The sequence below is a fragment of the Mesoplodon bidens genome (genome assembly GCF_964165515.1).
Source record: "Mesoplodon bidens genome assembly, chromosome: 2".
Classification (NCBI taxonomy): domain Eukaryota; kingdom Metazoa; phylum Chordata; class Mammalia; order Artiodactyla; family Ziphiidae; genus Mesoplodon; species Mesoplodon bidens.
Window position 1 is genome coordinate 145,507,571 of NC_138177.1, and position 16,194 is coordinate 145,523,764.

The 16,194-nt window shown below is 34.8% G+C and overlaps 1 protein-coding gene across 1 annotated transcript in view; it reads left to right on the forward strand.

Annotated features, from left to right (window-relative positions):
* Positions 1 to 16,194, forward strand: part of AGBL4 (AGBL carboxypeptidase 4) — a gene marked incomplete at both ends in the record, with an annotated part of 1,399,565 nt that overhangs the window by 255,665 nt on the left and 1,127,706 nt on the right. The window contains one exon of the mRNA XM_081220343.1: positions 3,377 to 3,501. Within this exon, the coding sequence (XP_081076469.1) occupies positions 3,377 to 3,501 (125 nt within the window). The remainder of the gene's footprint in view (positions 1 to 3,376; positions 3,502 to 16,194) is intronic.

Sequence of the window (16,194 nt, forward strand, 5' to 3'; positions counted from 1 at the left end):
ACAACGTAGAGCTCAGTAAATATTTTTGGCTGATGATAGTTGAAAGGACCATTTATTTTCAGTCTTTCTGTGCTCTTAAATGTAAAGTTTGTCTTTATAAGCAATATATATAGTTGTTTTTTTATCCAGAGTATTTTTATCTCTATTTGTAATATTTAGTCCATTTATATTTAACATATTTATTGATATATTTGTGTTTAAAATCTACATATAATTTTTTTGTATTTGTCCTATATTTTAAATTCTTATTTGCTTTTTTCCCTTTCCTTTCATATAAATGGAAGGGAACCAGATGATATAGAGGCATGGTCAGCTTATTTCAATAGCTGTATTCAGAACATCATAAATTGGCAGTTTGTTGAAATATTACTGGTAATACAAGGAAAGCATTTTTATGCATACACACAGAGAGAATAGTAGTCATAGGAATGGTGAAGAAGGCCAACAGAATAGTTACAGAAGACCAAAGACCAGATGCTTATTATTATTTGGAACTGTAAACTTAGTGAAAGCAAAGACGTTTTTGTTTGACTTACTATCTGTTCTATTTTGCAGTACATCGTATAGTACTTTTTGAATGAATAACTGATTGAATGGCTGAAGAAATGAATTGGCTGTAGCTATGGTATATTCCAAAGCGTAACACAATGGAGTCAGAAGTCTTTGTCTCAAGGTCTCGCCATGGTGCTTTAAAGCATGAACTTAAGCAAGCACTAAACATTCCTGAGTCTCAGTTTACTCATTATGGGGTCATGGTGAGGCTTTAGTAATATAAAGGATCTGAAATAACTTTGAAACTGTAAATTTTAAGACACATGTGGTGCATTATTATTAGACACAATATATAGCAACAATTTTAAGACATGTTATTATTAGTCAGAATCCATTTATAGTGCTCCAGAATTAAAAACAAAATAAAAATCTTCTTTCCTTTGAACGTTGAAATGTATATTAATGTTTAATTTTTCAACCATGAAATTTTAGAAGTCAAGAAAATAGTGGCTTTTTCACTTTTTGTTTTTTTAAGGATAGTAAGTTTTTATTAAGGATTATAACTTATATTGTACCTTCAGTGTGTATTATCTTTATATTCTTCCAACCAGCTTTTTTAGTAGAAGCTGTTGTCTAGTGGCTAGAGACATATTGTTTGAATTCAAATCCCAGCTGACTCATACTTGCTTACATGCTGTATAGCTTTGGATAAGTTATTTTATATCTTCGTCCCTTGTTTCTTTTCATATGTAAAATGGGAATAGTAATGGTTTCTACCATGTGGGTGTTGTTGTGAGAATTAAATAGGTTAGTATATCTAGCATTTGGGACACTATGTGGCATGTAGAAATGCTCAGAAAATGTTAAGTTTCTATTGAAAATTCGTGTTAATATCAGTTATATACTAGTTAAAATTAATGTTCATATTAATTAACCTAGAGATAAATATTCATATTTCTATTTATATGATTCTTACTTTATAGTTGAAAAAGCAGAGGTTGATAGAGGTTAAGTGAATTTTCCAAGGTCAGTCAGTAAGTGACAGAGATAAAACTTGAGTCTAGATCTTCTGATTTCAACTTTAGTGCTCTCATGTAATAAGTGTTTTGCCCTCTACAACAGAAGCCTAGTAAATATTTTTGGAGGATAATATTTGAAAGGACTATTTCATTGAAGAATCTCCTTGGAAATTCTGAAGAAAATTGAAACTAGAAAAATTAAAAGTTTTTCATCCTGATTAGCTCTTATTTGTATTTTCCCATCAATGCATTTTTAAAAATATTTATGTACTTAACTTGAGGTAACTGATTGTTCTGGTTCTGGAAGGAGGAATAAGTTTGGTTTCTCCACCCACATTTTAATGAGAGCAGACAAAAATCACCCTAAGGTTAACTGATTTGATTTTGAAGGAAGGGTTCTCTTATTGTCTTGGATCACTGCCTGATCAATCCTAGAATCAGGCAGCCAAAGAATGTTACAGCTGAAAGGAACCTTAGAAGTTAGGTAACTCAATATTCTCATTTTGCAAATGAGGCCCTGAGAGGCCTCATCTACAAAATGAGAATATTGCAGAGTATTGCAGAATATTGCAACAATGAGGCCATTGTTGCACAGTGAGTCAATTGAGCTCAAATTCAGGTCTGATGATTCCCAGGCTAGTACTGCATCTACTACAACTGTTGCTCAGAAAAACAAGTGACATGCCAGTAGAACTAGTAAAAGAAATAATTTAAAACTTTGGTGGATATAGTTTAAAGTTTAATTCTGAGTGTTCTTTTGGAGAAAGATAGGCTAGAGCTCATTTTTGGGGGATGACTTATGGAATTATTAAAAATATTTTTTAATTGAAGTATAGTTGACTTACAGTGTTGTGTTAATTTCTGCTGTACAGCAGAGTGACTCAGTTATATACGTATATACATTCTTTTTTATATTCTTTTCCATTATGGTTTATCCCAGTATATTGAATATAGTTCCCTGTGCTATACAGAAGGACCTTACTGTTAAAAGTAGGATGTTGCTGTGCTCTTCAAGTGCAATACTATACTGACTTCTCAATCAATTGCTTTGTTGCTTTCTATAGTCGTGTGTACTCTTCTTTAGTTGTTGATTATCTGGTTTGAGAATTCACAAGCCTTAGTTTTTGTTTTTATCCCATCCCACTGTTAACATTTTGGGCAATTTACCACTCATTAGAATATCAGGCAGAAAGAGGAGAGACAAAGAATGGGACTCACATCTAAGTTAATACATTTTTGATATGCCTGTTCTGTTGGTGGAGGAAATGGAAATTAATTTCATGGCTGTTTGCGACTTTACCATTATTACTGTTATGTAGCAACTACTTCTAATTTTTGTTTAAACCTTACTCTGCTTTATATATTCTTTAACATGTTCTGATAGAAGTTCGGAAATACACCAAGCACAGTGCAAACTGCATAGCCGTGTTGTGAGAATTAAACAGGATCAAATATATTAGAGGTAATTTGTATACCATAATACTTAATAAAAAATACATGAGGTATTATCATCTTTGTTTTTCTAACTAGGAAACTGAAGTTTGGTTGTTATTCTTACTTGGTTTACAGGGGCTTGCCACATGCTCTATACAGCATCCCAATCTGTCAAAGATACTTGTTGCACAAATAGATCTGCTAGGTCATAAGGATAGGAAGAGTTGCTTGTACCACAGCCTAGACTAGCTGAAAACCTCCTCTTTCTGGACTACATTCAGAGTTGGCAGCCCTGCAGATTGTGAAAAATGAACCTATAAGTACTGAATGATTACAAATGTCATTGGCAGAGCTCATTATATTTAAATGTATATACCATTGAGCTTCATGAACTTCTATTAAAACCCAGTTCTCTTAATTTTTATTAACAGGTAACCTTGGACGGGTGGACCAGGTCTCTGAGTTTGAGTATGATTTATTCATTAGGCCGGATACCTGTAATCCACGCTTCCGAGTCTGGTTCAACTTTACTGTTGAGAACATGAAAGAATCACAGGTGAGAGAAATAGTGGATACCTTCAGTGTGGTTTTGGTAGGAAGATTATACTTTTGTGTTGTTTTAGTAGTATCAAAATAATGACCATATTAGGAATATATTCTTGTATATGTGCTGTAGTGATATCATTTTATTTTAAGAGATAGAGAGTAACAGGTATAATATGCTGACTTTTGTTATATGATGGTTATGAAAAAAACAAATAGATTATCTGAGAACTCAAAGTGTTCTTTACCGATGGAAGCATTAGCATTATATGCTAGGCTTCCTTGGGGGACACTATAAGGAACCATTGCAAGTGACTTGCTATTATGTTTATTATAGAGTGCTGTTCTGTATTTTATTTTTTTCACAGGCCTCAGTTTCAGAAAAAGCTTTTCTTCTCCTATATAACAAGGTGTTTCTATCTTAAAAACAATATGATTCTTGTAACTCATCCTACTTTTTCCCTTTGCTTTGGCTGCTGGAAAACTCTGAGCCAATTTTATAGCCCAATATAATGACTCTGGAAAGCTTTTTTTGCTTGTGTTTTTGTATACTAACTTTTCTGTTATTCTGATAGTATTTATTTATCTTTAACCATGATTACTTCATCTACATTTTCTAACATAACAGTATATGTTTTTATAATCCTGTTCAAATCTGTTTTGAATAAAAGTATTGATGAAGATAGAGAGAACTAACGACATATGCTTTGAAAAACATTAATAAAAAGCTAACCCTAAGAAATCAGTTATCATTATTATATTGAGACAGCTGATTCTGGAAGACTTTGCACAAGCTTTGTACACATAGTGATAGGATTCTTTTAAGCAGATGAAGCATAGCCCTATAATCTAACATCTGCCTTCTTCCTTCAGGGTCATTTTTTTCTAGCATATTTGGGAGAAAGTGAGGAGTTTGTTTAATTTCCCTTCCCAAGTCAATCTATTCTGCTTGCTCTTTCACCTGGTTGCTTGCTTCTCTCTGTTTCTTTCAGCTGCAACTTGAGTCATGTGTTAGGTAGGCAGTGGTCAGTGTCTGGAATTTAGGGACCCTCATTTGTCCTTGACACAATGCTGTTCCTGGCATGCTGGCTTCAGCAGAAGAGGGGTTCAGTAACAACCACTTCACTTTACTACCGATTCTTTTAATTTTCTACAACACCACTGACACAGGACTGGGTGTATGTAATGTTTACTGACGTTTAGGCCTAACTAGAAGGAATTAAATATATGAGAGAGCTTTGAACATGGTTAGCTATATATGATATAGCAATTTAGGACAGTGGGAAAAAAGTTAAACCTCACACAGATTGTTGCTCTAGGACAAACTTTAGTTCCTTGCTTTGCTTCTTAGTTTGACTTACTCTCCCATGAGGGAATTCCTTTTTCAGTTTTTCATAGTAAGAATAATATTCCTTCCCTGAAACCACCTTTGGGAAACCTACACTTTGCCTACAGGGCTTCACCTGTCCCTAGGATTGTCCCTCTTATTCCAGCAAGACAATCAATGATCCTCAAAGTGCTTTTTCCAAAGTCTATGTTACTGACTCTTGAGAGTATAACTCACAACAGGAGGCTTTAGCCACATGTACAAGACTGAATCTTGGCACTCCAAGTTTGGGTTCCCTATGAAGATCTCTCTGCTACCATGAGGTAAGCATACAACCCCTCATTCTTCTGTTGGTGTGCCTGTCTCATGTCAGTAACTTACAATTGTCACATACACACACCACTGAAAAACAAACAGTAATTCTGAGGCAGTATAGTCAATTCATATTAAGGAAAGGAAACATTTTCTTTAAAGCAGTATAATCTGCCAGGATTTCATAAAGGGGATTACTCTTTTCCTGTTTATGCACAGCACATGCATACATACCTTTCAACTTGCCTACTGTAACCAGGAATCCACTAACTCCTAAGAAATGAGACCTATTACTTTTCAAGGAACAGAGTCTTATATCCTCTGATAAGTAGAGACCTAACAGAAACTCTGAAATTATAGTGTTTTTTTTTTTTTAACTTTGGGCCATGTTGAATTCCTAGTCTAGTTTTTCTTTCATGTTAGTCTCTCATAAAGTCTATCCTTATATAGCTCCTATAGTCAGGTGCGGGGGTTGCAGAGCAGTGGGATGGCTCGAGTGTTAGGAAAATGTGTTTCTTAAGTTATATATGACCTGGGATAGTCTTTTGGACAAGTAGGTCATACATTTCAAAGTTTCTTGTTCTTTGCTCTTCTAGTTTGCTTACAGGTATATTCATTTTGTTGCTTAAAATGTCTCTTCCAGGGTGTTATGATTTTCATACTACATGTTAAAATCATACAGTCTCTTTTGAATCTTCTCTATCAATTAAGGAAGTAAAATGAATATGTTCCAAGTTATTATTCTAATAAGAGAGTTGGTGCTGTTTTATGGATACTTATTTTTAAAGTTGAGGGAACCAATATTTGCTCGGTCTGTCGGAGTTCTAGCTTCATATCCAGTGTTATCCTACCCTTGTTACAATTAGAAATCCTGAACATGTTTATCTGGTTTCCTGGAGCTGATGCTTTATCAGCCTCTTTCTGTGGGCCATTGCTTCATCAACTGTAATCACATTATATAGTTATGGAAATCTGTCTCAAGAAGGCATAAAGATCTGCTGGAAAGATATAATACATATCTCTAGCTCACAGGATATTTGTTTTCATGGTTGCCTACATGAAAAAGAATGGTTTTACTATTAAGTTTGACTTGTGAGGCCTGTTTTTATGATGTCTCTTCCTGTAATCTTTTTCCATCTCTCCAATTTCCTTTAAAATGAGACCTTCATGAATGTAATCTAGTCATGAGCCTTATTTAGGGTTTGGTACTAGCGGGCAAAATAAATATTAGTCATCAAAGGCTGACTCCACTGAAAATCAAAGCATCAAATATACTGTATAAACAGGTCTAGCTTTTGGGTTATCTTCCTTATGTTTTTAGAAAGTGATAAAAGCTTGGAACATATGGTGCTGTATTCCAGGACCGATATATTAACCCCCTGAAGTAGTTGTTAAATAGTACATTTGTAAGAATCTATGATAACTAAACATCCCGGTATCTTTATTGAAAAGTAATTTTCTCTATGAAAGACCTATATTAAATATTCTTATGTGGAAATTTATCATTGATGCAGCAGAACACTCATATGATGTGAAAACAAATCTTTCTATTTAAATATGATAAAACTTCAACCAATAAGAAGAAATAAAATGATGTGCCTGGACTGTTGAAACTGTTTTCTTTCCTTTATAATATTTTTATCTCTTTGAGTTAATTTTTTCCCCTTTCTGATTATAAAAGTATCCAATGCTCACTGTAGAAAATTTGGAAAATATAGATAATTATTAGAAGCAGAGAAAAAGCACATGCCCCCCATCCCCTGAAACACACACCCATAATCTTACTACCTAGAAGCAAATACTATTAACTTTTGGCATATTTACTTCTAAGCTTATTTATTTTCTATTTTATTTTTGGAACATAATTAAATTTATACCATATATACATTTTTATATCTTACTTACAAGGAAGCTAAATGGTATCACAAGCAATTTTCAGTCATTAAAAACCTCATAAACATGGCTGCACAATAGCTATATACTATTGGACCATTTCTTTAACTCTTGGGCATAAAGATTATTTTCCATTATCGGTTATTATAAATAACACTGTAGTAAACATCTTTGTGCATGAAGTGTTACACAGATTTCATTTTGCTTCCTTAGGATAAATTCCTTGAGGGAAATTGATGGGCAAAGTATATTAATATTTTAAAAACTCTTTATTCATATTTCTAAATTGCTGCCAGATAATTTATAGTATTTTTTCTGTCCTATCAGCAGTCAGTGAGATGCTTTTTCTTTAATTTCTTGTTTTGAAATGTTTAATGAAGTCAGAAGTTCATACACTTAGAATAAATTGTTTCTTTTTTCTCTCTTACTTTGAATATAATGCAATGTTTCAGGCCTCTAGTCATAAAGTAATTAACTGCATTCCAGTAACAACGTGAGACAACAAAACATACCTATTTTTCATTTTGACTCTTTCTTAATTCATCAATCCTGTTTTGTCTGGGTGTGCCAACAGAGTTTCCTCTGAGGTATATAATGTGAATTTTTTTTAAAGTTTTTTTTTTAACAATGAAATATTTCTCACATTATTATAAACAGTAATGTAGCTTAAACACACACACGCACACGTGCGCACACACACTTTTATATATGACATGTCTGAATTGGACTTTAAAAATTCCAAGAGTTTGCTGCTGCTTTAGTCTCCATCCTGGAGATTTCTGTCTCAGTAAAACTTCATCCTGGCTATGGCCAGACTTGACAGTAAACAGAGGCAACATATCATGGTAGAAAGATCACAGGACAATGGATTCAAACAGACTTGGGTTTATATACTGAGTCATACTTATGAGCTGTTTTGCCATTGATTGGTTAAATTAATCTCTTGGCACCTCAGTTTTCCATCTGTAAAGCAAAGATGATAATACTATTTCATGTGAGTGTTGTGCATATTAAATGGGAAAATTCAGCTAAAGAGCCTACCATGGTGTTTGGTAGATAGATAATAGAGATTCACTACTTGATAGCTATTGTTTTTACTAAAACACTTCAACAGTAGAAATAAGGCTAAAAACAGCAAAAGGAAAAGCTACCACAACAAATTATTACTAGATTATTATTACTGTTTTTGTTCTGCTCTTCTTCCTTCTCTTTCTCCTTCTTCTAGTCCTTTTCTTCATCTTCTTTCTTCTTCTTTCAAATCTGCTATTGGAAAATATCATCATCATCATCATCATCAACATAATCATCATCATCAAGCAAATTGTAATCATTATGAATATGTACTCTATATTAGACATGCCTGAATTCCAGGCCTAACTCTGCCAATTACTTTCTATGTCTGTGATAAAAGTCTTCTAACTGGCTCCCTGTTTATATTCTAGGCTACCCTGTCTTTAATGTGTACTCTTAACATGGAAATGGGAGTAATTTTATGATGTAGGTCATATCATATGATTACTCTGTTAAACTCCTCTAAATAATTTTTGCATCTCAGCATAAAAGATGATATCTCTAAAATGGCCCACTAGATCCTGCAAAATCATTGGTCCAACCCACCTATCCTACCCTACAACATATGCACTTCTTTGACCACATTTCCTACTAATTTCTGCCTTGCTCACACAGCTCTGGCTTCTTTGCTGTACCTCAAGCCAGATATGTTTCCACCTTAGAGCATTGGCTTAGGGTTTAGGGCAATGACTATTCCCATTTGCCCTTTCTACCAGATATTTGTATAACAAATTTCCTTACTTCCTTTGTCTTTGCTCAAATGCCACCTTCTCTATGAGGCCAACCTTAGTGACTATTCATTTTGTCCTCCTCCACACACCCCACATACTCTGTTCTACTTTTTCTATTAGAAACTATCACTTTATAATATACTGTTAATTAATTCTTTTATATATTATGTCTTTCTCTTTGCCCTCAACAATACACATAGGCTTATTTAAAGTTTTCTTAGTTCAGGCCTAATGTAGTGATGTTTGTTGGGTCTTTCTGGGTCCAGACATGACCATTCTGGAGTATTTACTGAGTGCTCCAGGTGTTCAAAGGGGTCTTTTTAATCTGTCTGGTTACAATTAGAACATCTCCCATCCCTGTGTCTTGAAAGCTAGAGTTATCATAGGAATTATCTCATTTGTTTGCCTTCTATTAGGGATCCCACCTTTGTGATGCTAATTGTCCAGTGTCTGAAAATATCTATTTCAAATATTTTATTCAGTTTTTTAGTTGTTTATGGTATTAGGTAGATGTGGAACCAGTTACTCCATTGTGAACATCAAGGCTTGCTTTTAAGTATTACTAAGGCAGGTCTAGAGTAGCCTGAACTTTAGGGCCAATTTAACTCTGCTACTAAGATGTGATACTTCTGGAGTCTCTAGTGAAGTATTATGATTTCTTTGGGTGTGAATGTCTCCCAGCTCTGCGTGAGTTCTTGGAATTGTTCTACCACTTCCTAGTAATTGTTCTTTGCTTATTCTCATGGAGTCTTACCTTATGTATGTACAGCTTTGCATTCAGCCAAAGAATCAAGTTGAGCCCTATGTCAGTTTCTGGAGTTTTTCTATGCATAGTTTTGTCTTCTGCAGTGCTCTCTATTCTGTAATTCCAGCCACATCATCACCAACTCAACTCTGTAAACTCCAATTTCTGTTTAACTCAGTGAGGCATCCACATTTTTCATGAGCTCCTTTGCCTTGCATCATAGTTCAGAATGTGCCTCCAGACAGAAATCTTTAGTGACCAAAGCCTTACCTTATTTCTCCCTCTCAGGGATCAATCATGAGTTGCCTACTGTCCACTGTCTTAAAAAAAAATAGTTTATATGTTTTGGTCCAGCATTCTAGTTATTTATGGAGGGAGGGTAAATTTATTACCAGACAATCCATTATGGCTGGAAGCAGATCATGGTTGTGTTTATTTTGCAATACAGACCACAAAATAAGAGAAAGTTGAGAGAGTCCAGGATGCATGCAAGCAAACTTAGAGAAGAAAGAATACAGTAAGGGGACGGGGAATCATGAAAAGGTGAAGGGTAGTAAAAATACGATAGATCAGTGCATTGAAAGTAGCATAACTATACCATCCAATGTCAATTTTTATATCCAATCAGTCAATTTTGAGAGTGAAAGATGCTCTAATAATTACAACTGGACAACAGGCATAAACTAGAACTTTTCTAGGCAAACAGGGATTTTTATTTACTCCTGTTGGAGATTCTTATGAAGTCAGTGGTTAGTATACGATAGTGAATAAGCTGCAAAGAGTTTGTATTATGTAGTAGAATGACTAAAAGAAAATTGAAGGAATTACAATTATTGTAACTATTGGAAATATCAAGGTGTATAGTATGACTATGGGAGCAGCTAGAGGTATATAATGGAAGATAAGATATTGGAGAGGAGGAACTCAAAGTACCCAGAGTGTTGGAAATATTGTCTCTGTATATATTGGAGAAATGTCAGTGAGGTCTGAACAGCAATCATTGAAAAATGAGAAGGAATGACAGAGGAGTACAGAGATAACATCAATAATGAGAGATAGTTGAGGGATAATCTGATAAAATGAGATTCAAACTATGTTTTTGGAAGTGAAAGCTCAATATTATAAAGATGTCAGTTCTCCCAAAATCACTCTTTAATACAATTCCAATCATTATCCTTGTCAAATTCTTTTCATAGAACTTGATAAGCTAATTGTAAAATTCATGTAGAAAAGCAAAGGGTCAAAAGTAGCTAAGCCAACTTTGAAGAAGAATAATGAGTAAGTATATGTTTATTTTATAGAAACTTGTATTTCAGCTAATAATTTTTATTTATAGAATAGTGATTAAAATAGAATGGCACTTGAATAAGAATAGACAAATAGTCTAAATGGACAAACTGGAACTCAGAAACAAGGCTGTTTATATAAGGAAGCTTGATCTATGACAGAGTTTGTATTATAAAATAGTAGGAATAGTAGAGCCTATTCAATCAATAGAGTTGTATGACAAAGAGCACCCCATCTCAAATTATTTTTAAAAACCTTTTAGATGGATTAAAGACTTAAACATGAAAACAAATTAAAAATTTAAGCTATGAAAATAAATAAAAAATAAATATGTTATTGGCTTTGGGATAGGGTTGAATTTCTTATGCAAGGCACAGGAAAGCAAAATTATAAAGAAATAGATAGATACTTTTGAGCTTGTAAAAATAAAGTCTACATGACCAAGACCTAAAGTTGAAAGATATGTACTATTCTGGTAAAAGAAATTTGTGCAATGTATTACACATATAAGATTGGTATCCAAAATACATAAAGAACTTTCACCAGAAAAAAAAGAAAAACAAAACCAAGTAAGCCAAGGATATAAAGAAGCAACTTACAGAAGACTAAGTGATAATGCAAATAGAGCTATTCTCACAAAGGTTGTGTTTGAGAGAAGAAACCGTCTTAGCAGTAAGGAAAAGAAAGAGTAGAGAAATCTTTCTCAAGTATACTGGCATGTAAAAAACATCTCTTACTTCTGATTGTTCAGGAGTAGTGATAATATTAGAGTATAGTGGGGAAAAGCATGAGCTTTTGTGTCAGAATCTTCATTCCGTTACTTGCCGGCTTTGTGTCCTTGGACAAGTTACATAACCCCACTAAACTTCAATTATTCACCTTTAAATTTGGTTTAATACCACTGGCCATGAGGTACTGTTTGGAAGATTGATAATAGATGTTAATAAAAGACCTGAATAGTGTCTGCAACATGGGAACATATTTTTCTTAGTAGCTTAAGTAAACTCACTTGTTGAATGAAGCTGGTGGCACATTTACTTTAGGATGGTCTTTATAAGATACACCATAAGTTAGCTATATTTCTGATTCATGGAATCAGAAGTTCTTTGTTCAAGGAAACATTCAGAAAGTAGGGTAGCATTCAATATATAGAAAATATGGAAAGCTTAAAGAACTTGCATATCAGCTATATTATTTGTTTCACTGTAAACACTGTCAACATGAACACATTTTTATTCTTTCAAGTTGACTTCTATTGTTTTTACTTAAAATCTTTTACAGAGAAAATTTTGAGTTTCTGGGAATTGGTGGTAAGTCTAAGAACTATACCCAAAATTATTTGTATATTTATAATCATGATATACATATATATCAATGCATTTTTGTGTTTATAATGTTATTGTATTTGTTCATTATATCAATTAGCCCAGGCACTATTATCATAATTTAAAATGACAGCATTCAAATATAGACTTAGCTGGCATTATATATACTTTGTAGTATTTATTAAATAGGCATTTCATTACTGTAACAGTCATAAGTGATATTCATATTGTTAAACTCAACAGACATATTATACTCACTATCTGAATTTATCTTGCATTTGATACTGTTGACAGTTTGCTGTTGGAAATTCTGTTACCTCGTCTTTCCTGGTATTCCTCTCTTTTGGTTCTCCTTGTATCTTCTTGCCTGTTTCTTTTGATTCTCCTTCATGGATTTCTCTTCTACAAAATCCTTAAACATTTATACATGATTCCGTCTCATATCATTACATCTTACATTTCTTTTCCATATTCCCAATACTGTCTATACTTGAAAATCTCTCCTGATATCAAAACTCCTACTTTGAACTGCCTTTTGGACATCACCACTTAATGTCTCAAGGGTATCTCAAGCTCATCATTTATAAAATGAGCTCTTTATCTTACCCTCTCGATCTGCTTCTTCTGCCTGCTTGACATTACAGTGAATTTACTACTATCCATGCAGTCATTCAAATTGGAAACATAGGAGTTACCTTAGATTCTTCCTTGTGCATCCATAGCTAAAAATAGAAATAATGATAACTATGATGATATTAATATAACCACCATTTATTGATCACTTATGCTGTGCCAATACTGTACTAAATGTTTATATGGAATCTTCCCAACAACTCTGAGAGGCTGTTATTATTATTATCTTCATTTCGTAGATGGCAAAATAAAACTTGCCCCTTGGTTTTACTAACTTTAAAATCATTTCCTGCTCTCAGGTGGCAGAGTCAAGATGGAGGACTAGGAGGACGTGGAGTTCACATCTCCTCACAACTAGGGCACCTACCAGGCACTGGTGGGGGACCATGGACACCTAAGGGGATGGGAGGAACCCCTGAGTGACTGGGTTAGATGTTGTGGGCAGGGGAGGGGGAGGAAAAGTAGAGGCTGGATGGATGGGACCAGTGCCCCTTAGGGGTGGCTGGGGGAGGGGGGGTTTCCATGCTCAGGACGAGCCCAACCACAGTGAAGGGGCAAACAGGAATGGAGAGAGGCCCTCAGGAGAGTGGAGGATCAGAAAGGAATTTGGCCAGCGTTTCCTCTGCCCACTTGGGCCCCTGGTGAGGTCCCAGGCCTAATCCTCCACCCTCTGAGGCTCCCTTCAGCCATGCTGAGCCTAAACCCCCCACACCCTTCACCCCCTCACATGCCCACCCAGGGCCTTATCTCTTCAGTTTGCACTCTGAGGCCCCCTCTGGCCATGCTGCCTTTTCCAGCTGTGCAGGTCCTGAGCCTAGGCCTCATCCACCCTAAACCTTGCCCTGCCTAAGCCGCACCCCCACCTAAGCTCCACCCCCCACAGAAAAGACCTTTTCTGACTTCTGTTTTTTTTAGGTTGTGGTTCTGTTGTTTCATTTATATTTTTATTTTTTCTAATAAAGTTTTTATTTTTCTAACTTTATTTCATATTTATGCTTTGTTATTGTACTACTCCTTTTTTTGTTCCTTTGGCTGTTCTGTGGGGCTTGCAGGATCTTGGTTCTCAGCACGGGGGTTTGGCCTGAACTCCTGTGGTAGGTGTGCTGAGTCCAAACCGCTGGACAAATAGACAACCTCAGACCCCAGGGAATATTAATCAGGGTGAGGTCTCCTGGAGGTCCTCATCTCGGCACCAAGACCCAGCTCTACCCAACTGCCTGCCAACTCCAGTCCTAGACTGGTGGAAGTAACTGCCAAAGAGTAGAATAAGGAAAAAAAAAAGAAAATAATTGAGGATAATAATTGAGTCTCAAAGACCTCTGGGACAACATTAAATACACCAACATTCAAATTAGAGGGGTCACAGAAGAATAAGATAGAGAGAAAGGGTCTGAGAAAATATTTGAAGAGATTATAGTCAAAAACTTCCCTAACATGGGAAAGGAAATAGCCACACAAGTCCAGGAAGCACAGAGAGTCCCATACAGGATAAACTCTAGGTGAAACACACCAAGACACATATTAATTAAACTAACAAATAATTAAATTCAAAGAAAAATATTAAAAGCAGCAAGGGAAAAGCAACAAATAACATACAAGGGAATCCCCATAAGGTTATCAGCTAATTTTTCAGCAGAAACTCTGCCGACCGGAAAGGAGTGGCAAGATATATTTAAAGTGATGAAAGGGAAATCCTACAATGAAGATTACTCTAACCAGCAAGAATCTCGTTCAGATTCAACGGAGAAATTAAAAGCTTTACAGACAAGCAAAAGTTAAGAGAATTCAGCACCACCAAACCAACTTTAAAACAAATGCTAAAGAAACTTCTCTAGGCAGGAAACACAAGTGAAGAAAAAGGCCCACAAAAACAAACTCAAATCAGTTAAGAAAATGGTAATAGGAACATACAAATCGATAATGACCTTGAATGTAAACAGATTAAATGCTCCAACCAAAAGACATAGACTGGCTGAATGGATTAAAAAACAAGAACCATATATATATGCTGTCTACAAGAGACCCACTTCAGACCTAGGGACACATACAGACTGAAAGTGAGGGAATGGAAAAAGATACCCTGTGCAAATGGAAATCACAGGAAAGCTGGGGTAACAATACTCATATCAGATAAAATAGACTTTAAAATAAAGACCATTACAAGAGAGGTAAGGAAGGACACTACATAATGATCAAGGGAACAATTCAAGAAGAAAACATAACAATTATAAATATTTATGCACCCAACATAGGAGCACCTCAATACATAAAGCAAATGCTAATGGACATAAAAGGGGAAGTCTATAGTAAGACAATAACAGTGGGATATAGTAACACTCTAACACCCCCCTTCCACCAATGGACAGATCATCCAGACAGAAAATAAATAAGGAAACAGCTTCAAGTGACACAATAGACCAGACAGATTTAATTGATATTTATAGGACATTCCACCCGAAAGTGGCAGAATACACTTTCTTAAATGCACATGGAACATTCTCCAGGATAGGTTAAACCTTGGGTCACAAATCAAGCCTCAGAAAATTTAAGAAAATTGTAATCATATCCAGCATCTTTTCCTACCACAAGGCTATGAGATTACAAATCAATTACAGGAAAAAAAACTGTAAAAAACACAAACACATGGAGGCTAAACAGTGCACTGCTAAATAACAAAGAGATCACTAAAGAAATCAAAGAGGAAGTTAAAAAAATACCTCGAAAAAAATGACAATGAAAACATGATGACCCAAAACATATGGGATGCAGCAAAAGCAGTTTTAAGAGGGAAGTTTGTAGCAATTCAATCTCACCTCAAGAAACAAGAAAAGTCTCAAATATACAATCTAACCTTACACCTAAAGCAACTAGATAAAGAACAAAGAAAACCCAAAGTTAGTAGTAGGAAAGAAATCATAAAGATCAGAGCACAAATATAGGAACAAAGAAAACAATAGCAAAGATGAATAAAACTAAAAGTTGGTTCTTTGAGAAGATAAAATTAATAAATGTTTAGCCAGACTCATGAAGAAAAAAAGTGAGAGGACTCAAGTCAATAAAATTATAAATGAAAAAGGAGAAATCAAAACAGACACCACAGAAATACAAAGGAACATAAGAGACTACTACAAGCAAATATCTGCCAATAAAATGGACAACCTAGAGGAAATGGACAAATTCTTGCAAAGCTATAATTTTCCAAGACTGAACCAGGAAGAATTAGAAAATGTAAGCTGACAAATCACAAGTACTGAAATTGAAACTGTTATTAAAAATCTTCCAATAAACAAAAGTCCAGGACCAGATGGTTCACAGTCGAATTTTATCAAACATTTAAAGAAGAGCTAACACGTATACTTCTCAAACTCTTCCAAAAAATTGC